The sequence below is a fragment of the Lutra lutra genome, chromosome 18, assembly GCF_902655055.1.
Source record: "Lutra lutra chromosome 18, mLutLut1.2, whole genome shotgun sequence".
Classification (NCBI taxonomy): Eukaryota; Metazoa; Chordata; class Mammalia; order Carnivora; family Mustelidae; genus Lutra; species Lutra lutra.
In genome coordinates, this window is record NC_062295.1 from 1,824,865 (window position 1) to 1,848,007 (window position 23,143).

Genomic DNA, 23,143 nt, shown 5'->3' on the forward strand with positions numbered 1-23,143 from the left:
AACAGTGCGGAGGGTCCGCAAAGAGTGAAAGCCTGAGCCACCAGGGGCTCCGGCCACCCTGCATTCAGAAAACGGAACCACTGACTGGGTGCGAGGCGGGCCCTGTGTGCGCGAGGCCCCGTGGCTTACAGCAGCCGAGACTGAGGCGACCCAGCGTCCGTCCACGGGATCAAGAAACCAGGGTCAGACTGCAGGGCAGTGTTTTCTGGCCACAACAAAGGAGGACATCTCGCCACGAGTGACAACGTGCATGGCCCTTGAGGGCGTAGAGCCAAATTAAGTACGTTGGACAGAGAAAGAGAATACCGTGTGATCTCTCTCACGTCTGGAGTCTCCGAAAACCAGCATGGAGGTCACAGACCCGGAGACCAGAGGTGGGGGGCGGGGGGGCAAATCAGGTGAGGGGTCGACATGTCCAGCTTTCCCGTCACAAAATGAGCACGTCCTGGGGGTCACGTACAGCATGGTGACTGCGGTTAAGGTCACCGATCTGGATTGAGTGCTGGAAGCTGCTCAGAGAGATGACCTCCTCATCACAGAGAAGTCTCTGGAACTACATGGGACTGGGGTGTTGACTAGACGCCGGGCAGTGACGGTTTACCCCGCACCCGGAACTAACGTAACCTTGAGTGTCAGCAATAGCAAGCCTGCCGATGGCCCGCGCTCCGAATGTACTAACGACCGTTTGGCTGTATGTCACACGCGGGTGCAGAGTTCTAGCTCCTCACACCGCGAACACGAAACAAAGGTCCCCCACCACACTGAGCCCACCGGGAGGGAACTGCCCCTTGTCCACGTCCCCACCCTCTCAGGTCTGAGGGCCCCGCAGGCCTGTCTCCCTGGGGCCCCATCAGAGCAGAGGCCCCTCCCTGGGGCGACGTGGCTCCTGACCCCGCACTGGAGGGGCAGACAACGGCCACCATATCTCTGCTTTCGGGGTAGAGACAGGAGGTTGTTGAGGGGGAGGACCTCGTAGGACCCAGAGCACCATCCAACACGGGGCAGGGGTTGGAGATGAAATTGCCACCCCATTAACGAACTGCCCCGCGTGGGGTGGTGGTTCTGAAATTAACTGATTTTCCTGGGCTTCCTCTGGATGGTCCCAGAGTCAGGGAGGCTCTGTAAGTGTAGGGGAGGCTCCCCAATGCATCACGGCGGGATGAGGCCTGAGAACAGAGGTGCCATGGTGTTTCCTGACTCGTGGCCGCCTCAGGCAGGGACACCTGGCCTCGCTGTGTTCTGCATCCTGGTCGTGTGCTGGGATCCCTGGGAACAGTAGTCAGCAGGAGGTGGGTACAAATCTGGCAAGAGGGCACAGCTGCCCTCTAGATCCCCAGGAAGCCCCCCTTGGAGACCTCATTGGATATAGGACAGGGTCCCACCAGCTCATCTGTTACCCAAGGAAAGGGTGAGTGTGGAAGGCTAAGAAAGATGTGGGGCAGGGGTTCCCTGGCCAGAACCCAGAAGCTTCCCGAAGGCAGACACTGTGCTCTATCCACCTGCATGCCCATTTGAGTGCCCTGGGGGCTCGGTCCCGGTGGAGGTCACGATGGTCAGGCCTGGGGCTGGGCCGAGGGACGGGGCATCGCACGTACTCGTTGAACTGGTCCTTGGCGGCCTGCAGGGCGTTCCGGGGCTGGGGGTAGTTGGAGACCACGATGGAGGCCCGGGGGCCACACAGCTGCTTGAACAGAAGGTTGTCCACGACGGCCAGCGCGGTGGCGGGGGAATGGTAGGCCTGGTTGTTGAACAGGGCGGTGACCACTGTCCGCTCGCCCACATCTCTGAAGGACACTGCCACCAGGCACCGCTCGTTGAAGCCGCCTCCCTCCACCGAGGCCCTGAAAATCAGGAACTCCTCCAGATCACCTGGGGGGACAATAAAGGGTCAGTGGTGGAGAACAGCCCCCCCAGGGCACGTGCCCGAGGCATCCACTCTGAGAAGCTCAGGCCTGGAGGAAGCTGGGAAGGACAGGCTTCCTTCTCCTCACATGGTCGGAGTCCGTGGGCCCTGGAGCCGTGTCATGGGAGGGGCAGGGCCTGAGGCTACAGGGCTCAGGTGAGTGGGGACCCTGTACCCACAGGAGGCCACATGGATGAGGCGAGCTCCTCCTCCTGTCCCGGGCTGGGGGGACGCTAAAGGGAGCAGCGGCGGGCCAGGGTCACGTGGCAGGAGGCCAGGCTCTGAAAGGCAGAGCTGTCTCAGGTGATGGGCGCTGGGCTGGCAGGGAGAGGCTGCCCTCAGCGGGTGCGATCAGATAGGACCCCTGCTTGTTTTCCTGGTGTTCTAGTTTTTATGGAATGAAAAAGTACCCCTTCATAATCAGGGAAAAAAAAAAAAAGATGGTTTTTAAAAAGAGTGGCCTGGGGCGTCTGGGTGACTCATTAGGTTAAGTGTCTCCCTTCGGCTCAGGCCGTGACCTCAGGGTCCTGGGATGGAGCCCCATGTCGGGCTCCCTGCTCCACGAGGAGCCGGCTTCTCCCTCTATCCCTTCCTCTGTGTGCACGTGCTCGTGCTCTCTCTCAAATAAATGAACAAAATCTGAAAAAAAAAAAAAAAGAAAACGAACAGTACCTGGGGGAGGGGGCCCAGGGAGGAGGAATGCTCCTTCGTCACCCGGAAGAACCGCAGCCGATCACTATTTCAGGTCTTGGATCTCCCCGGGCATTTGGGTTCTGGGAGGCCAGGACCCACCTCAGTCTTGCTGGCCCTCACTTTACTCCGAGGCAGACGCGTGGGGAGAGGGGTTCCGACGCGCGTGCCAGGCCGCCCTGCGCTCGTTGCCGGCCGGCTCCCTCCAGCATCGCTCGCACCTGCTCACACCCTGGCTGCCCCGGGCCTGCCTCCCACTCGCTATAAACAGGGCCAACGAGGACACCTGCCCTCGGGACCAGGGTCACTGAGAGGACAGGGACATGTCCGTGAGCCCTAACGTCAAGAGTTACAAAGGTAGGGGCGCAGGTGGGTGGCTCAGTGCGTTAAGCCTCTGCCTTCGGCTCAGGTCATGATCTCAGGGTCCTGGGATGGAGCGCCGCATTGGGCTCTCTGCTCAGCGGGGAGCCTGCTTCCTCCTCTCTCTCTGCCTGCCTCTCTGCCTACTTGTGATCTCTCTCTGTCTGTCAAATAAATAACTAAAATCTTAAAAAAAAAAAAAAAAAAAAAAAGAGTTACAAAGGTTTCCCGGGCTGGCCACAGCTGCTGTTACACAAGGAAAAGAAGACGTCCTTAAATACGGCGTAACGAGTCCACACAGCCAGGTGGTCAAACCTGCATGCTTGACGAGGTGATGGACACTTTGGCGTTCCAGAAGGACTCAGGTCGGGGCAGTCGAGGCTATGTCCTGAGTGCCCCAGAGCCCCCGTGTGCCATGAGAGTCCCCAGCTCCTGGGGCCTGGCTGGGTAGCAGCCAGCGACCCAGGCTGGGGTGCACAGAGGTGACAAGAGCGTGGTCTCGGCAGGGATAAGCAGTGACAGTGGTGGACGGGGCTGCACACGTACCTGCCATCACCAGGGCCCACTGCAGGGACGGCCTATGCCGGAGCATTCAGCCTTCCCCAGACAAGAACGGACTCCCGCCAAGACCCGCCGGCAGCCAGTGTGCCGGCCAGGATGTGGGAGGGGGCGTGAACCTGAGCCAGCCTTCCCGCACGACCCGTTGAACCCGAGCCCAAGGCCTGCTCCCAGCCCGGGGCAGCATCTGGCTGCCACCACTGAGGACAGAGATCGTTCGGGCTTGATGGGAGGGAAGAAAGCGCAGTGTCCCCTCAGTGCATGTGGTGACCCGCCTGGCAAATAGAGACCACGGAGGTTCCGCACGTCACCTCCAATGGCCCCGAAACAGACAACCTGGGTACAGGGCAACCCGGGCAGACCTGAGCCCTCGACACTGCCTGTGCCTGCCTCTGACTCTAGCCAACAGCCTTCTCCACCAGGGGCAAGGTCTGGAGGTGTCTGTGGTTGTCGTGATGGAGTGCGGGAGGGGGAGGCTTCCGAACATCCTCCGTGTGTGGGGACGATGCGCACAGCGCCTGGGCTGAGAAGCCAGGCTCAGAGGGCCGGGCTGGGCCCCGTGGCTGCCGCTTACCCAGCACCTCCCGCGGCTCCTGGCCCGCAGCCTGCAGCATGCCCTTCAGACGCTCTGCCAGCTGCTGATCCAGCCGGGAGGCCCCCGGGACAGCAAAGGGCACGACGGTGCGGCCGTAGGCACCCAGGGTCAGCTCCAGCTTGGGGTCGTCGAAGGTCTCAGAGGAGTAGTTGACGGCCAGGAGGGCCAGGGTGACGCACGTCAGCGGGACCAGGACCTGGGCCACCACCATCTTCCACTCGCGCAGGCTGTACGCGGCCTTTTTCAGGAACATGGCCCAGAATTGCTGGCAGTGGAGGGCAAGCTACGGCAGAGGAGATGAGCTGCCACGGCTGCTACGCAGGCCCAGCCTGGGACCCCTGTGCAGCAGCAGCCGCGGGCCCTGTCCAAACACGAGCCTGGGGCTCCGGGCTGACATACGTGCCCCAAGGCCCCAGGGCTGCTTGCTAAAGCTCCTTCAGTGACGCGACTCGGCCTCGGAGGCAGTCACACCACCATGGAGGCCCGGCAGGCACTGGGCACAGGGGACCAGCTGTGGTCCCACAGGGGAGCCGAGGCCCCTGCCCTTGCCTAGTGCCCTGCCCTTGCTGGTGGGAGGACCCGGGCTGCGCTCACAAGGGAGCAGAGGGCTGCCCTTCGCTGTCTTCCCAGCAGAGGCACCAGGGTTGGAGCCCGGTTCAGCCGTATGCCAGCTGTACCCCTGGGCCCAGGCACCCCCGTGCTCCATCTGTGAAAGGGCCGATGCTACCCTCTGCCTCACTAGAGAGCACGAGCTGCATCCGCTCACCGGCGAGCAGCCCCGCTCCAAAGGGAACAGCAGCTGCTGGTTCAAACACTCCAGGTGTTCCTCCTCCCTGGCATGACCGTGTGACCGCACTCTGACCGCTTCCCAGCAAGCTGCGCTTCCTTCCGCAAGCCCTTGTCTGCCCCCACGGACAGCTAACACGTGGGGCTCAGGGTCCCCCAGCCTCCTGCGCTCACCCCAGTGTTAAGCTTAGCGGTGGTGCACTCGTCCTCGATCAGGGAGCCTACGCCATTGGTCGGGTCCATGGCCCCGCACAGGTGGCTGTCCACGGCCCAGTCACTCGCCCGCCTCTCGTGCTGGTACTGCAGGGCAGGGAGCTGGATGGCCTGGATGTCCATGCTGCTGTCCACCAGCTTGCCGACCCTGCGCAGAGACACGAGAGGCCTGGTCACCACTCGGCTGTCCCCACGGGAGGAGGAGGAACATGCCATTGGCTGTCCTGGCTGGAGTTTCATTCCTTCACTGGCTCATCAACAGGTGCCCCAGACACTGGGCACCGTAGCCGAGCAGAGTCTGGCAGAGACAGACAACCAGACAAGGGCCCTGCCCTGCCCACAAGGACCCCACCTCCCTGGGAGACGGGCCAGAGCCAGCATTTACAGCCAGGACCAGGCGTGTGTGGGGGGCGCAGGCAGTGAGTCCGACAGGCCCCTGGGTGCTGGGCCACAGGCTGGCCCGGGCCACCCTGGTGCCCAAGAGTGATCTCAGCCGTGCACACTCACTGCCCTGTTGCCTGCTCTAGGATCTGCCTGGGATCCTCAAGGACCGACACGTACCTCGCACTTTGTTTCGTACATCTGGTTCTTAGCACTCTGTCTGCCAAACACGCCCTCAAGACAAGCCTGGCAGACGCGTTTACTGTCCCCGCCCACGGTTCTGGGCGTCCGCCTGTCCAGCCCCCACCTCCATCCTGGACAGACACTTGCTCCAGGAAGGCGCCCCAGGGACGCTGCACACTCCCCATGAGGAAGGACGGAAGTTCCCAGGGCCTGAGCTCAGGGGCCCTCTGCCGGGTGAGTGCCGTGGGGAACGTGGGGCCCTGCTTGCGGCCGGCTGTCCGGCCGCCCGTGGGGGGGTGTTGGGTGTGACGTTAACCAGGCGCGTGCGCCTGTCCGTCGGAAGCGTGTGTCTACTGACCGGAGAAAGACCTCTTCCATGGTGGTGACGGAGGCCCCGAAGCTGGCGACCCCCAGCTCCTTCCGCTGCTTCTCCAGCTTCGAGAACAGACTTTCAAACCTGGGAGCGAGACCCGGAGTGAAGAACCGCATCTTCAACCACACAAGTGCCTTCCGAGGCAGTTTGTTTCTCTCAGGGGGAACAGAGGGACCTCCGTCCTTGAAAAGCCAGTGCAAAAAAACCCTGCGGGCTTGGCGTCCTCCTTGTCTGTCCCCATGGGACCTCCTACCCGGAGTACCTGGGCCTGTGGGGGCGTTCGTAGTACCGGTCCACGTGAAATCACAAAACAAACCCAAAGGCCTGCGGGGTAGCGCTTTGTAGGAAAAATGAACACGGGGTGAAGGTACGACCTATTACACACCAAGCTTCTGCGTGGCAAACAGAGCCCACAGAACTAACCAGCGACCAACTGCAAAAAACCACAGCAAAAAAATGGCGGATGGTAACACGTCGCACACGCTGATGGATAAACGAGCAAGAACACACACCGTCCAGAGAAAGCAGCTCCTGGAGGCGATGCGCGTGGCCAGACCCCACCGCCGGCTAGCAGCAGCGGAGAAGCCCAGCTTCCCCTGCCGGCTGCACAGGTGTTTAGGCAAACAGTGCTGGACGCTGGGCTGTGGGGTAGCACAGACCCCTCCCACCCTGCTGACAGGGACGTCAAACACGCCTCCTTTCTATGAGGGAACGGGGTACAACTGACCCCACCATTGGGACTCTAACCTAAGCAGGGCTCTCTGGAGGTTCAGAGACCTTTCTAGAAGAGGGTTCACTAGCATGTTTTCTGGGGGAAAATCATGAGCATGGGGACACAGTGCAGACACTGATGAAGTCATGGCGTAACCGGGTCAGGGAACCCCTATGAATTTATTAAAACCCCACCCGTCAGCCGAGCTTGTGGCAAGATCAAAAGAACTTTCCAGATTTACACCTACATTTTCTTAATGTGAGTTGGACTTTGGTTGTCACCCACACACACCAGGACCCTGCAGGATGCCAAGCCTGACACCAGGAAGATACACAAATACAGGCCCCACAGGAACTCGGAGCGGCTGCTGTGCACGCCCGACCTGGGGCTGGGGGCACACACACTCTCCCTCCAGGTACACGACGGTCCGCCGGCTCCGCGGCACTGGGAGACCTGCCTGCCGGGCCCAGCAAGGGGGTTCGCCCTGTGCTGTCACAGGCCCCTGTGGTCGAGCCCGACATGGACAGTGGTAGGGGGACTCTAAGCCTGGAGCCCCAAAGGCCCACGGAGCCCCCGCCTCCGCCCCGTGTAGGCCCCAGTGCGCACCTGTGCGTGCTCTCCTTGGGGAGCACGAAAGACAGCTCTGCGCCAGCTCTGCTCTCCAGCGTGGCAGTGGGGACATGGTGCTGCACCAGCTGGGAGATGGCCTCGGGGTCGCAGTGAGGCTCCTTCACCAGCGTCATGTGGTAGCCTGCACCTGAACACCAAGGAGGCTGTCTCCCCGGGGCCCGGGCTCCCGACGAGGGCCGGCTCATGGGGCAGGGGCTGGAGAGTGGGGGGAGGGCACCTCGGAGCCTCTGGGTACCCACTGTCCTGAGGGCCTGGCCTCCCCACCCCCTGCTGGGCAGAGATGCCAGAGGACTTGGGGTGGGGGTTGCTGTACAGCAAGGACACGAGGCACAAGCGGGACTAGACTCCAGGCTCCAAGTCTCAGAGGCTGTGACAGGAGCTTTCCCTGAGACCTGTGCTCCCTGCTTTCTCCGCCAGATCCCCTCCAGCCTCCTCCAACCTCCCTCCATCCCGAGGGGGATGCAGCAGGGTGTCTGAGGAAGGGAGCTCGGCTTCTGTCTTTGCTCTCTCCCGTGGACCAGGTAGACCGGCCACGCTAGACTGTGTTGGACTGCCCTCCAGAAAGGAAGCCATGCTCACATGGCAAACCACGTACCAGCCACCAGCCCTGGACATGCCACGGGCCGCTGGCTAGAGAGCCTCTACGCTACTGAGCGTGGCCTCTCCAAGGGCACCGCTGGTCTCTGGCCTCGGCCAGCGCTCGGCTGCTCTCCTTCCCTGTTCACAGACGGACATCGTCCTAACCAGCTCGAGACTGTCTGCACCTCGCTCCCCGCTCCTGTCTCGGGGGCCCTCTGGGGAAGCAAACTGTCCCTGGGTCAGGGCCAGGGCCCCTGGGGAAGGGAGGCCGCGGCCCGCCCGCCCACACCGCTCACCGTACTTCCGCTTGAGGAACATCGAGGACCCGCAGCACTGCAGCTCCCCCTTGGCCATGATGGCCACGCGGTCCCCCAGCAGGTCAGCCTCGTCCATGAAGTGCGTGGTCAGCAGCACGGTGCGGTCGCTCTTGTGCTGCTGCAGGAGGTCCCAGATGGCTCTCCTGGAGAGGGCGTCCATGCCCGAGGTGGGCTCATCCAGCATCAGCACCTGCGGGCAGAGCGGCGGCCGCTGGGGGTGGGGGCAGAGCGGGGTCGCGGGCCGGGGCTGGCTGTGCAGGAGGCCCCGTGAGGCTCCGGTTTGGGAAGATGTGGCTGTCCCCACGCTGGCCGGGCCACTCTGCCGGTGTCCGGGGACCCCAGCCAGCCCGAGCCGCGTGGGGGCTGGAGCCCGAGGCCCCAAGTGGCCGCCCCCGTGCACGGCCTCCCGCCCGCCTACCTTGGAGCCCGCTATGAGGGCGATCCCGATGGAGAGCTTGCGCCTCATGCCCCCGCTCAGGAACCGGCTCAGTGTGTCCTGCTTGTCCTCCAGGCCGAGCACATGCAGCGTCCGCTGGACTTCCTCGGGGCACTTCCGACGGGACAAGCCCTTCAGCTGTGAGAGCGGGGATGGAGAGGTCCGGCAGGGGCTCCCTCGGGGGTGGGGTCTGGCCCGTCCAGTCCGTGGGGAGCCTGTCCTCGGTGTCGTCCCCTTCCCTCCGCTAGCGGCACCTAGTGGCCTCACGTCCCTCCCTGCCCCCACTACAGGTCCACGAAGGCTTCTCAGAATGGGTTCTGCTGGCTGGGGACTGGGGCTCACGTCCTGGGGCACGAGCTCGCAGGCCACGGAGCCGGCAGGCGCCCCGAGTCTGCTCAGCTGCCAGCTCACCTGTGCATAGAATCGCAGGTGTTCTGCGACCGTCAGGTTGTCAAACAGCACATCGTGCTGTGGGCACAGGCCCAGGCTCTTGCGAATCTGGACCATGTCCTGTGAAATCTCATACCCGTTGATATACGCCCGTCCGCTGGTCGGGGGAAAGAGACCTAAGGGAAAGCAGAAGACCCAGAGGTGTGAACGCAGTGTGGACGCCCACTGGGCGGCACTGGTGTGCCCCGGGTCACATTCACACGGTTCGCTCCATTCTCCTGAGCAGCCTCGTCACGAGGTCGCCTGTGAGCCTGCTTCCACCTTGGTGGGTGCTCGGGCCTATGGTGGGGCTGCTGGGCAGAGGCCGCGGCCCCTCACCTGTGAGCATGGAGAGGGTGGTGGTCTTCCCCGCGCCGTTGTGGCCCAGCAGCACCGTGATCTGCCCCTCATACAGGTTCAGGTTCAAGTCTCTGACGGCCACCTTGCCCTTGTTCCCCACTCTGAACACCTGTGGCAAAGGCAGAGGGAGCCCTGGACTGCGGGCCCCGCCCCCAGCTGCCCTCAGGAATGCCCCTGGCTTGCCCGACGGAGGGTCTCAATCAGGGCGTGGGCGGAAAATTTTGGGCAGGGTCTGACTGGAGGCCATGCTGCTCCCGGCTGCTCTCGATATCCTCTGACCCAGGCAGGTCCCCAGTGTCTATCCCCGTGCAGTGAGCACAGCTAGCGTTTGCTGACTCAAGCCTGAGTCCCCCGGGGCCTGGGGATGGAGCCTACAGAGTGGCTGGTGCCCGGAGAGCTGGTCAGAGGGCAGCCACGGGGGTCCTGGGGACAACATGGCCTGGGGGATGGTCACCGGCTTGGAGACAGCCCAAGACAAGGTGGCAGGTGTCACGCCCTGTGGCACGAGGTCCCCGTCCCTGCCCAGTCCACAGGGGGTGGCACCTTGGTCACATGCTTGATCTTGATCCCAGCTACCAGGTCCTCTGGCTCCGCCTCAAAGTACTCGGTTCTGAGCACCTTCTCTGGGTCATCATCTTCCTCTTCTTTTCCCAAAACCGTCCGCGGGTGCCCGCACCAGTATGAGGGCTAGGATGGAAATCAGACCTGTGATGAGCAGCCGATTCTGGCTGGCTCATTTTGTGTGTGATGAAAGCCAAACCTTCACCGACACGCTGAATACAGACGGTCGCGGTCCTCTGTACGGCGAGGCCAAGGCCACAGAGCGGCCCCAGGGGCACAGGGCTCCTCCCTCCTCTATCCTGGGGAGGCTCAGAGCCCCTTTCCTGACCTGCGTCTGGGCACACGGTCCCTGGCAGCCTTCCCCAGAGGACAGACAACGTAATCCAAAAAAAATAAAACTCACAAATGCATACAGGTAAAAATCTAAAAGTATATTTAAAAACAGATCAATACATTTATCGTTAAGAGAGCTAAATCAGGTTAAAAAGAAAAAGATAAGTTCCAGACATCTTTATAGCATGATCCCTTTCTACAGACACAAGCGTATGTGTGTGATACGCACGTGTGCAGAAAAGCAATCCAAACAGGGTCAGCCCAGTTCATCTCTGGTGATGGGATTGTGCGGGGATCATGTTTACTTTGTGGGCAGAAAAGCCAGGGGCATGTTTGTCTGAGAGGAGGCCGGGCGCGGGGCGTGCTGGCCCCGAGACAGCAGCATGAGCCCTCCTTGCATACCTGGAGTGCAGTGCTCCTCTCGGCTCGGGGCGGGCCTCAGGGCCTTCGGGGACACACGGCTCACTGACCGTACGTGGGACGGGGTCACGTGCCAGGGACTAGAGGGGCCCGGAACACGTGCAGAGGGCACCCCTCCCCCCCAGAGGTGGCCAGTGTGTGGAACTCACCATGACGAAGAAGTACCAGGGCTGGGGCACGCCAAACTCCCCTGGGAGCACAGCCTCCACATACCAGGTCACCAGGCCGTAGAGGATGGAGTCCAGCAGCAGCATGCCCAGCACTTGCCCGAAGGAGAAGTTGTCATCCACGTTGACGGGACTCAGGAGGTCTCGCCACTGGACGCCCACGCCTGAAAGACACAGCATGACCCACATACTCACCCACGCGTGTGCACGTACACTGTACGTGCATACACACGCACAGATACAGGGATACGTGTGCATGATTCGGGGAAGTCCCACGCGAATAGTGTATATTCAGTACAACTCTTTCCAAAAATCACAAGCACTCGAGGCTCAAGTAAAGCTCGACTTCCGGTCCCCACAGGTCTTGACTTCCTTTGCATTGGGAACACCACAGCCCAAACGGGGCCTGCGGCCTCCGCACGGTCAGCTACCCTCTGTCGGCTCCAAGGAGCTGTCCTTTGGTCTTGGTCACTTTCAAGCCACCAGAAGTTTGCCTGTTTTCAAGTTTTGCCTTGGTCTTGAAGACCAAGAGCTGCCCTACAGTTAGGTTCTTGATTAAAAGCTTTTATGAAAGTGTTTGAACCCCGGAAGGCCCAGTGCATTGAAAACGTCTGCATTTATCCCACACCGCTAAACACAGAGACACAGACGGTTAAAGGCCAAAGTGTGAGAAGACACTGCCACGGGAGAAAACAACTCTAATGAAAGAAAAGGCCACACGGAGGATCCGCGACCTTCCTCCTCCCACAGACCCACGCTAGGAAACCACAAGAACCAGGGCTATGAGACACAAGACCATGAGATCACGCAGCCCGAGACAGAGAAGCCGGGCAGCACAGGGCCCAGCGCCCGCAGACGCGCAGGTCCGTCCCCACACAGGAGAGGCCAGCACAATGTCATGGCCACACAGAAGCTCACGCTCACCCTCCTGCCTCTTCTCGGCGGCGACAGCCCCGTCTGCCCCTCCGAGGTCGTCCCCAGAGCACCCCCCAGCAGGCAGGCTTCCCCATGGAGGCCTCTCTACCCTTTAGAGCAGTAGGCTTGACCCCACCCTTGAAACCGAGCAGGTGGCCCATGTACCAGCGACGTGTTTTATTCGACCCCTGTGATATTTAATGAAATCAGGAAATTTCATGAAAATCACAAAAACAGTGCTGGGCTGTGATTCTCACTCACTGCACAGGGAGGCACCCGTTCCGGCATCTGACCAAGGGCAGGGGCGGGTCAGCACCTGCAGACTCTGGGGCCAGGGCCTCGCTGTTCTGAGCACCCCAGGCGCAGGCAGTGGCTTGCTGACTGAGGTATTAAGCAGGTCCCCCACGGGACACAGGTGCTCACATCTGCTCCCGGGCAGGAGCTCAAGGCCAGTGGTGGCCATCGCCGCGCTGGGCACGTTAGTGCTTTGTCCTCTGAGTGTCCGGGTCTGGGCTGCCTCTCCCGGGGCTCCTGCCGCACCTCCCATCTGTGGAGGCAGGAGCCTCCCCATCGCAGAGCGCCTGCCGTCCCCTGCCGTCCCCTGCCCCGCTCTGTGAGCTGTCCTGGAGCCACGTGCTAGAGACAGCCCTGAGCACGCTCCCTTGTAGCTCAGTCGGCGAGGGCCGCTCATCAGAAGGAAGACTCACCTTTCGCTTCAAATTTCCCTATGAGCTGGGCTCCCATCGCCATGGCAACGTTGGACAGGAGACAGGAGAGCAGCTTTTGGCTGAGAGTCATCCAGTTGTATCGGGGAGCAACGAAGAAGTACGGGATGTAGGTGAAGAAGTAGAGGAAGCCCCCTATGGCGGCTGCCATATTAGCTACGTATGGAAAGAAGAGAAGTGTGCTGAGCGCGGGGGAGCGCCCGGCATCCGCCATTGCGTGGGGATGTGAGCCCCAAGGCTGGTGGAACCCAGGCTTGGCCTCTCCTCTTGTCACGTGCATGCTCTGCAGGGACCCTGACCTCACCTGGGGCCGTACGCCCTCCCCACCCAGGCGACCCCCACACGGAAGTCCCCAGCCCTCTCCTGCAGACTTTGCCCTGACAACGCACCTCGGACACAGCCCAGCCCAGCCAGGCCTGCTTCTCACCCGGTCCGTCTGCTCTCACTCATCCGTTCCACAGACAGGTCCTGTGGCCGGCACCGGGGCGTCTGTCACAACCACACACACGAGCCCCTCCCCTCCCAGAGCTTGCAAGCCACCAAGGACACAGAGGGTAACAGAGCAGAACAGAGTGTGCCGGGTAGGGACAGTCCCGGGCAGAGTAACAAGGCACAGACAGGGGCCAGGCATCCCCTGGGCTGGGGCTGTGACAGGAGCCAGCGGGCCAAGGACAGCTCTGATGGGAAGGTGATGCGTGGGAAAGGTGTGATGGGTGAGTTGGGGAGAACGGCCTGGCTGTGGTCTGTGCTGGCAGCCCTCAGGTGCTCTGGGCTTACGACCCCTCTATGGCCTTAGAAGGGATTGAGGACATCAGAGACCATGTACTGGTGTGGGTCACGCGCGCACACACACACACACACTGGTTCTTACCGTACAGCAACCCAGTACTAAGAAAATGTAAAGAGTTTTCAGAACAACAAAGCCACTTTAAGTTAACATAAGTATTTTCACGAGAGTCAACTCTATGTCCGGCAACTTAGCGAGGAGAGTGGCCTTGTGCTCGGTTTCCACAGGCCTCCGCAGCGCCTGGTTTAAGGGATCACGGCTGCTCTGTGGACGCCCTGTCGTGGTATGCTGTTTGGGGCTGCACACGTGTTCGCAGCTGGACAAGGGACAGGCACGTTGACAGCCTTCTCAGACACTCATGGGTCTTCCCCCTCGATACAGAATCACTCAAGCACCGCGCCCCAGGCGGTCGTCTCGTAAAGGCCGGGTGCCGCGGGGACCCAGGCCGACCCAGGAACCTCTCACTCTGCCACGTGCGAATCTGCCAGTCTGCTTTGCGCTTCGAAAGGGCTACTCCTTGGACATGATCTCATCGTGTGCTGTGTCGGTCGTGCGGAACGTACCTTGTTGACTCTGCAGACCCTCCCAGAGCGGACAAGATTTATCATACACACGGAAATATCACGTTGGCTGATATGAGCTCCAGTCTCCTAAGAGGCTAAGTACTGGGTCGCTGTCGAGCTCACGTTAGGCTCGAGTTCGTAAAATCCTGTTTTTTGCTTGAAAGCTAGGATTTCACAATTGACATCAGATACTGTCAGGTGCTCTTAAAAGACAGCTCACGTTTGAGAAATGTGCCTGCCAGACACTCAGATGTTAGTAATTATAGTCCGAGGCTTGTACTTTTGAGTGAAATGCTGTCCCAGGAGGGAAGTGGCTAGTTTAGCTGACAACTTGGTCAGGGCACACAAGCTCTTCCTCAAGACAATCTTCGCCCTTGAGTACGCAATCAAGCACGTTACGTGATCCTCCCGTTTCATCCCACGGAACGTTTGAAAAGTATGCTTTAAGGGTCAAGATTTAATAAAATCAATAAATTTTTGCTGCTCATCAAGGACATTTCTGAGTGACATGGATACTTGTTTGTTGTTGGCTTTCTGGAGTGTGTGCGGGGATGGCTCCCAGTGCAGCTTGGGGCCTGTCTTAACTGGTGCTCAGAGCCCACAGTCTTACCTGCCTTTGCTTCTGGGCCAGTCCATGCACACATCAATCTGGTAGAAAAGGCAAACAACATCTGGGTATTCTTAGAAAAATAGTGTGTACTTTGCGAACCCCCCTAAGGACCTTGCAGATCCCCAGGAGTCTATGGACTGCACTGTGGAAACCTCTGACCTGGGAGAGGAGAGAGCTCTAGAAGGGGGTGTGGCCAGCCTAGAGCAAGGGGGCTGGGCAGGGCCACAGGTGAAGGCTGTACCATTCCCTCCGTTCCTTCCGAGTGAGACCGAAGGTCAGGGGAAGGATTGAGCGGAAGAGTGCCAGGCTCTGGAGGCGCACACTACTGACTGTGCCCAGAGCTGAAGCGTGGCAAGGGCAGACACTGAGAGGTCAAAGCCACCACCGTGAACCCAGCCAGTGACAGTGGCTGGGTGGGGCAGTGGAGGTGGTGGGGACATGAGCTGCAGGTCTGATCCGACATGGTGTAGAACGTGAGAGAGAGAAGGATGTCAGGGATGATCCCAAGGTGTTTTGGCGAGAGTGGCAGGAAAGACCGGGTGCTCCGGGTCATTTCGGCTTCTGGGGAAAAGGTCAGGAAGTGGTGGTGGGCACAGCTGGGTGTGTGCACGCCGAGCATCTCAGGGAAGCTGTGTGTGAGTGTGAGTGTCAGGAGAGAAGCCTCAGCTGGGCTTGCAATCTGGGGATGGGCCACATGTCCAGAGTCCTCCGAGGAGAGGCATGTGACAGGAAACCCAGGACTGCAGGATCAGGGAGTCATGGATGTAGGAACACGTGAAGAGCTTCCACCAAAAAAAGGGGGATGTTTTCCCCCAAAAATGGATGAGGGAACAAGAGTAAGTGGATGCGTACAAGAATCAGCTAAATATCCGACAAAAGAAAAATACGGCCTGAGAAAGGATGGGTCGGTAGATTCTAGAACATTCTAGAACATACACGGTCAACGAGACAACCAGGGAGCTGGAAGACAGCCGTGAGGAAGTCACGCGGACTCAGCGCAAAGACTTCTGTGAATATGAAGGAGAGGCTGGGAGACATGAAGGACAGACACTGCCTCACGCCCACCAGGATGGCTGCTATCTGAGCTCGGCCCCAAACCAGGACTTGAGGAGCGCAGCGGCGAGGGAGCGGAGCCAACATGCGCTCCGGGAGGGAATGTAAAGTGGAAGCAGCCTGGTAGCTCCTCAGACAGTAAATACAGGGCCAGCACATGACCCAGCCATGCCACTTCTGGGTACCCCCACACCGGACTGGAGGGTCTCAAGGTCGTGCCGGCACGCTCGTGTTCACAGCAGCATGACTCCAGGCGCTGAGCTGTGCACGCGTGCGTGTGTGGAGAGGTGGGAGGACGAGCACAAGCGCCCCATCCACACAGCAGGAGGAACCCCGCGATGATGGGGATGAACCATGAGGACAGCAGGCTCAGCGAGAGAAGCCAGCCACGAAGGGACGCGCACTGTGGGAGTCCACTCGTGCTAGCTCTTTAGCATAGCCACAGAGACAGAAGGTGGACGGTGGGTACCAGGGCCGCGGTGGGATGGGGAGTCGGTGTTTAGGGGGACACACCTTCCGTCTGGGAAGACATTAGAGTTCTGGGGTGGGGGTGGGCACGGTCACACCACCCTGTGGGCACGCTTGCTGACACTCAACTGTGTGCTCAAGGACAATGACGGTGGCCCACTGCTCTGTGTGTGCTGCTGCCACAGAGAAAGAAAGACGACGCAGGACAGAGCCAGAGGCTCCAGCTGAGTCTAGAAGAAGACAGTGTGGAGATGGTGGAACACAGAGTCTGGTGGACGTGGGAGCGAAATCGTGCGGAACCAAACAAGACCTGAGCCCTCGGACACCGCTGGTAAAAGAGGGAAGAGCACACTCCATTGGGGTGGGGGGCGCACCTGTGGCCACGGTGTCCGAGTTGCAGGGACACGCCCATCTGCGGAGACACGCCCACGTACGGAGACACGCCCACCGCGGGGACACGCCCACCGAAGACGGCCTCCCCAGCGCTCCGCAAATTTGCAGGTGGGAGAGCAAGGCTAGGACGGCTCTGGACACGCACAGAACAGGAGGAACAGCTCCCCGAGCTTCAGCTTCGGGAGAAGGACTCAGGCCTGCGCCATCCCGCGGGCCAAGTCAGAGCACAGCCCCCTCCAGCCCACCGGAAAGAACCCGCCAGGTTTCCTGGGCTGGGGGTCCCTGGGGTGCCCCTGTCCTGGGGGTGGGCGGGCTCACCTTTGCTGAAGAATGTGCTGACCATGAAGCTGAAGGAGATGGAGGAGGTGGCAAAGCACAGCAGGAAGACCAGCACCAGTGAGGGGTCGCTGTGGGTGAGCACCGCCACGCCCTTCTTCACCTGCATGGCCCGGGAGGCAGGGACAAGACCCAGACACCTTAAAGGTCGCCGGTCTCCAACAAAACCAGCAAGGGTGGGAGAAGGGCCGATGCACCCTGAAAGCCCTGAGCCGAGGCTGGGGTTGCCCGGGGTGCTGTGGCGCCTCTGGCTCTCCCGTCCACGCGACCACCACGAGGCCACACTCACCTGGACACAGAAGAGGAGGGTCACGAAGGAGACGGCCACGAGGAGGAAGAGGAAGAAGAGGAGGAACCAGGCGCTCCAGTGCAGCCAGCTGCTGAGCCCCATCATGCGCATGTACTCCTGGGGAGAGGGCCACCGTGGGGACAGGGCCACACCGGGGACAGGGCCACATGCACGGGCTCCGACGCGCACGCACTCCTGGCGACGGGGCCACACGCACGTGCTCCGACACGCCTGCTGCTGCGGTCTGGAGCCTGTGCGTGTGTACGGATGCCCGGTGTCACCCGTGGGCCAGGAGGGAACGACAGCGGGACAGCCTGGGACACAGGCTCAGCACGTGCCAGGCAGAAGATGCAGTCCACCTGTGCCATCATCCCTTGCCCTCCTCTTCTGTCTCCCTGGTCTTAGGTGTTGCCGCCTGGGCCGGCCTTCCAGCTCCCAGCAGGACGAGCCCACCTCGCCCCTCACCCCGCGCGCTCCCGCCCTCCACTCGGATTCAACCACCACCCAACATCTGCTACGTTGGTTTTACCCGCGAATCTGTGGGCATAAATGTTTGCTTCTGAGCCATTTCACATCTCCTGCCAACTGTATCCACGTCACACTGCGCCGCCGTCATGCCCAGCGCCCACACAGCCGGCACCCCGTCCCCTCTCCCAGCCCCTCTCCCGGCCCCCGGCTTGCCGCAGCTTACAAGCCCTCGTTATCACAGATGTGGTACCTCCAAGAACATTCTAAGTGTCGTGGCTGCTGCCAGAGGAACTTCAGATAAAATCTGGGTCATTTCAGCAGCACTGCCAGCGTGAGCTTACAGGTGACGCTACCGCACAGCTGTGCTCGGTTAAGGCAAGGACCCCTTCCACACCCCTTAACCCCCGTCCCCCTGGGCCTGGCGGTGCGGACCCACGGCTGTGCTCACCCCGTGCAGTGTGAACGGGCCTTCTGTGTGGCCGCCCCCTAAAGCGTCTGGCCTCGGGGGTGGCTGTGTTCCGCAGAAATTGGATGAGTAGGCATATAATTTAGTGTCTTATACTGGCTGCAGCCAAAATGTTAATGAACCACCGAAATTAGTTCAATGCTGTCTCTTGCTTGACCCAGCACATCCGAGCCGTGGTTGTTTCAGCGTGTCAGGCCCTAGCGCGCTGCCCACACACGGCTGCTTAAGCGAGGTGTGAAGGGCCTGGGTGTACCGGGCTTGAGTTCCCAGAAGCCCCGGGATCGCCGGCGCCACGGTGGGCGTTCACTCCGCGGCCGGCTACATGAGTGGCTCGGTGCCCCGGCCACGGCCTGCCCCCATGCCCCGCCCCCCGGGCACAGCTACCTTGAGCTTCGTCTCCTTCTCCCGCACGACGGCCCGGATGGCAGTGAGCGACGTGTAGGTGAAGCTGAGCACGAGCAGCAGCGGCAGTTGGTACTGGACGGCCGCCAGGAAGGGGTCCGAGATGAAGGGCGGGTAGGGGAACCTCTTCGCGGTCACGGTGAGCTTCTCGAGCAGCTGGCGCGCGGAGGCGTTGGCGTGGTACTGCATGATGGCCCGGTCCACCGCGTGCTGCACGGCCAGGAAGCCCTCGCGGATGTACCCTGAGCGCGGGCCCAGGGGAAAAGCCACGTCAGGGGTGTGGCTCGTTCACACGGCCACGCGTCCTGAGCCGTACCGGGTCTCCGTGGTGCTCGGGGCCACGGAGCGACACCACCTAGCGCCCGCCTGGGCACCCTGGTCTTCTGGCTTGTAGGGGTCATCTTCATCTCCGACTCACGGCCTCCTCCCGCACCCCCAAGGCCAGCCAGGCAGCATCTGTCCGGCCCTCTCTTCTGCATCCCTCGTCCACTTTGGAGGACCTCGGTGATGACGTCGAGCCCCCCAGGATACTCAACAGTAACCCACTATCCCGAGGCCCGCTAAGTAGCAGCCTTACGTCCATCCCCCGGCGCTAGCGCCTTGAAGGGAGGCAGGCATCACAGTCCAAAGGCCAGTACTCAGAGCTGTGAGCTGCTGCGCTCTCTGTGCTGGCCCTTTCTGACGCCCCTGCCACGTGCCCTGTAACAAAACTCTGCCAGTGAGACGGGCCTGGGAGGAGTGACCGACTGGGGGCGAGGATCCCAGTCCAGAGCCCAGCCTGCCGCGGGGAGCCTGAGGAAGGAGTGGGCACAGCCTCAGGCGAGCAGAGGACAGACGGGCACACGGGCACAGGCACCCTTGTTCATAAAATACAGGGACCTTTAAGATATACAACATCTCTAACACAGAAAGGCCAGCAGGCTGTGTCCCAGCCCCTAGAAGAGAGAAGCAGTACGGCCCCCCACCTCAACACAGGGGCGACCACGGCTCCCTCAGGTTCCAGACGTTTACGGCTGCATCAGCGGTGGCTGCCAAGCATGTGCCGTGTGTCTGGCCTGCGTCTCCGCCATGGCTCAGGCCCTCTGTGTGTGCTTCAAACTGGTATGGACTAATGAGTCCTCCACATAAAAAGACGTGGACCCTGGTCATCGGCTGGAACATTTTCCTTAGGCTCCTACTTGGTTTTCCTTTTTAGGCAAATTTCGAATTTGTACCTAGCGAAAGGGTCCTCACGAACAGGCGGGTGATCTCTCCTGCTGTGGGCCCCAGGCACCGGCCACGGTCTCTAAACACTGGCCCCCGCCTCCCTTCCTCCTGCCGGCCAGCCTGGCCTCCTGGCGCTTCGTCTCAGGACATTCCTGGTTCTTTCCACCAAAACACAAACATACTCTACTTCCTGCAGGTGGTGGGATCCCGTATTCTCCGTAACAACCTGCTGCCGTCCGGGACCCACGGAGGGGGCCCTGCTCACCCCCAGCTCCGTCCCAGAAGGGCAGCCGGGCTTTGGAGGAGATGCACATGCCGCTGCCTGCCCAGGCCTCATGGGACAGACCAACACGCTCGCTGAGGGGCACAGCTAGCCAGGAGCCAGCTTCTGTCAGCGCCCGCTCACGCAGTCAGACCCCGGACAACTGCTCCAGGACCACGGAGCTCCCGAAGCCTGTACGAGTGCACACAGCCAAGGCCAGGGAGGGAAGGGAGGTGTGAGGCCGACCCCACAGACGCGACGCCAACTGCAGCCTCTCTGAGACTGAGACGCAGGTTTCCTTTGGGACCACACGTCCTTGGGAGGCAGGGAAGTGCCTCTGCGGACTTGGGAGTGTTTTAACCCGTCAGAGCCAGCTTTCCCTCGACACGGAAGAAGACCAAACAGCCCTAAAGAGATACTTCTGCGAAGAGAAGCAAGGTGGGGCTTCCCCGTGACTGTCCCCGGTCAGCAGCCCACGCCGGGGGCACGGCCGCGGCTTCTCACCAGGTTCTCCACCGTCGGGGGCCGCTGGCTCCCTTGGTCCTGGGTTTGGGAAAAGTGGGAAGAGCGAAGTGGTGTGCCACCCCTCTGTCTCTTTCAGGAAAAAGGAGCCTGTTTCGGTCCACATGTAGTTCCTCCGTGTGTAGCTGAACCGTAAGTGGTACTTCACCTACAGGAACAAAGAGAAAACCGCCTGACCTGAGAGCTCCAGACAGAGAAGCAAACGTTGTGTCAGGTGAGACAGGTTAGGGGCTTGTCACCGTGACCTCCCCACCCCCGCAACCCCCCACAAGGTCCACGGGGTCCTGGAGCATCACACAGACAGCCCTGCCCTGGGCGGGGACAGGGAGCCCCGCGGTGCGTCCCCGGGGTGTTCTCGCCAGCCCCATCTTGCCATCCACCTCCAGGAACTCTGTGCCCGAGGTGTCCCTGATCACCAGGGGAGGGTCCCCAGAATGATGCTAGAGGAGCTGCGCTGTTTCCTGGTCTTGATGGCATTAGGCAAGAATATTTCTTGTGTATTAAATCACTGAAATTCTACTGCTGGAGTCCGCTCCCTTCCCCTCTGCCCACCTGACAGCGCACAGTCTGCAGTGGGCGGCTGGCTGCCTTCTCCTGGCTTTCCCAGCGGCATGGGCCCGACGGGCTAGAGCGGCAGCAGGGCACCCTTCGTGGGGACCCAGCCGGCGATGTGGGCCCCGCAGCCAAGCCAGGCATTGCCCTGCAGGTGGGCCGAGGGGATGGGGAGAGGAGGGGTTCTGTGGGGGGGTCCTCACCGCCAGTGGGAGGGGCTCTGCGCTGTGGTTGAAGGTGTGCTCGAACACCACGGCGGCCAGCACGTTGGAGGAGTGGTTGTCGTACCTGATGTAGTCCTCAAAGTCCTTCTCGGAGGGAAAGCCGCGAGCTGTGGGGGAGCCGAGAGTTACCCGAGCGTCTATTCTACTTGGAAATCAGGCCATTTCACATCATTTGCAGTAAAAGACGGCAAATGTCCAGGTTTCTCTAGGGCTTTGTACCCTTGTCTTCAGAGTGCAGGAGGCTTTCGCGGAGGTGGGCAGAGAGACTGGCTGCTGAGGAGACGGGAGGCACCCGCCATCAGGGGGCGGGGTTTCTGGGGAGAGCTGGGGGCAGGGCTGGTCCACACCCTCCAGGTTGGCCTCCCTGCACCGGGTGGCCTCTGTCTTGGGCCACGTGGGGTGCCTTGAAGTTGGGAGTGGACACTAATGTCGTATGTCACATGGTTTCTCTATCACCAGACCCCACACCATGTAAAGGGCTTTCCTGTCATTGCTCCACGAGGGTGGAGAACCTCCCCTGAGCCTTTGCCACGTGGCATTCAACAGGCCACAGGTGGCCTATGCCAAAGAAGAGGTGGAAAAAGCACGAACACTTTTTATCCTGGAAGCAAAGTGCGAGGCCAGGGGACAGAGAGCTGTGTATACCAGACATCCCGCTCAACGTGCTTCCCAATGCCTTTTTCTAGAACCGTCCCCCCAAAAGCACATCCCAGGAAGGGTTCTGGGATGACCCATGGAATTCCAGAGCTGTCCCCACCATGAACTGGGGGGCAACTCCAGAGCCCGTGACACTCCGGTGGTCGCCCACGTGGCTCCACTCGGCCCTCACAAGCCTGGTCCCATTTTATAAAGAGTGACCCGGTAGGGGCGCCCGGGTGGCTCAGTGGGTTAAAGCCTCTGCCTTCGGCCTGGGTCATGATCTCAGGGTCCTGGGATCGAGCCCCACATTGGGATCTCTGCTCTGCTCTTCCTCTCTCTCTGCCTGCCTCTCTGCCTACTTGTGATCTCTGTCTGTCAAATAAATAAATAAAATCTTTAAAAAAAAAAAAAAAAGAGTGGCCCGCCAACAAGGGCAGATGCTGAGTCTGGCCGCCAGCGCTCACCCGGGTTCACTCCCCTACAGCTGGACAGGACGGGACCCCGAGCACACGTCACCTCTCATGTTGATGACCAGCGCCCTCCGCACCATCTCCGTGATGGTCTTGACGGCGTCGCTCTGGGACGGGATGTAGGCGAGCTCCCAGGCATCACCCGGCGGGGGGAAGCTAAAGAACAGGGGCAGCTCCCGGATGGACTGGCCGGGGTAGACGGTGGCATTGGGCACATTTTCCGACTGGATCTTCAAGCGGAGCCAGATCAGGATCCCCGAGAACAGCAAGGGCAGGAAGAGCTCCAGGACGGTCACCAGGACCTTGCGCTTCTGGAAGAGGAAGGGGAGGATCTGGCTCGGGGATCACGAGGCCGGGGTCGGGGGGGGGGGGGGGCTCTGGGCCCGCCCTCGGGACGCCCTTCCTGGGACCCAGCCACACCAGGGCCTACCTGCCCTCGGGACACCACTCCAGGGCGCACGCCTACCTGCCCTCGGGACACCACTCCTGGGGCCCGGCCACACCGGGGCATGCGCCTACCTGCACTGTGTAGTTCTTCCAGAGCAGGAGCCCTAGCTGCCGGAGCACGGCCATCTTCGGGCTGCTCAGGAGGCTGGGAAGGCAGCCACAGTGCACCTGGGGGCCGGGGTGGGAGACACCCCTCAGACACAAGGCCTCCTCCCGTGTCCCCACCTCCTGGCTGCCACCAGAGAAAGACACCATATCGGCTCTGTCCGCTCAACGGAGGAAGTGCGCTGCTAGGCAGTGGCTCGCCTCCTCCCCAGACGCACCCTCAGTGACGGGCTCTAAGGGCCACATGCTGCTGGC

General features: G+C 61.0%; 1 protein-coding gene across 4 annotated transcripts in view; it reads right to left on the bottom strand.

Moving 5' to 3' along the window:
- The window catches only part of ABCA3 (ATP binding cassette subfamily A member 3), a 38,690-nt gene that overhangs the window by 7,423 nt on the left and 8,124 nt on the right, over positions 1 to 23,143 (bottom strand). For 3 of the 4 annotated variants that reach the window (XM_047713010.1, XM_047713012.1, XM_047713013.1), the window contains exons 4-22: positions 22,856 to 22,951; positions 22,383 to 22,647; positions 21,207 to 21,334; positions 20,434 to 20,599; positions 18,444 to 18,703; positions 17,126 to 17,242; positions 16,819 to 16,939; positions 12,609 to 12,782; positions 10,969 to 11,150; positions 10,049 to 10,192; positions 9,485 to 9,614; positions 9,128 to 9,282; positions 8,699 to 8,854; positions 8,260 to 8,470; positions 7,361 to 7,511; positions 6,028 to 6,126; positions 5,067 to 5,253; positions 4,086 to 4,389; positions 1,596 to 1,869 (exon numbers count right to left, since the gene is read on the bottom strand). In XM_047713010.1, the coding sequence (XP_047568966.1) occupies positions 1,596 to 1,869; positions 4,086 to 4,389; positions 5,067 to 5,253; positions 6,028 to 6,126; positions 7,361 to 7,511; positions 8,260 to 8,470; positions 8,699 to 8,854; positions 9,128 to 9,282; positions 9,485 to 9,614; positions 10,049 to 10,192; positions 10,969 to 11,150; positions 12,609 to 12,782; positions 16,819 to 16,939; positions 17,126 to 17,242; positions 18,444 to 18,703; positions 20,434 to 20,599; positions 21,207 to 21,334; positions 22,383 to 22,647; positions 22,856 to 22,909 (3,278 nt within the window). In that variant the 5' untranslated portion in view covers positions 22,910 to 22,951. Of the gene's footprint in view, positions 1 to 1,595; positions 1,870 to 4,085; positions 4,390 to 5,066; positions 5,254 to 6,027; positions 6,127 to 7,360; positions 7,512 to 8,259; positions 8,471 to 8,698; positions 8,855 to 9,127; positions 9,283 to 9,484; positions 9,615 to 10,048; positions 10,193 to 10,968; positions 11,151 to 12,608; positions 12,783 to 16,818; positions 16,940 to 17,125; positions 17,243 to 18,443; positions 18,704 to 20,433; positions 20,600 to 21,206; positions 21,335 to 22,382; positions 22,648 to 22,855; positions 23,016 to 23,143 lie in introns of all 4 variants that reach the window. The other variant, XM_047713011.1, reaches the window with a different exon arrangement.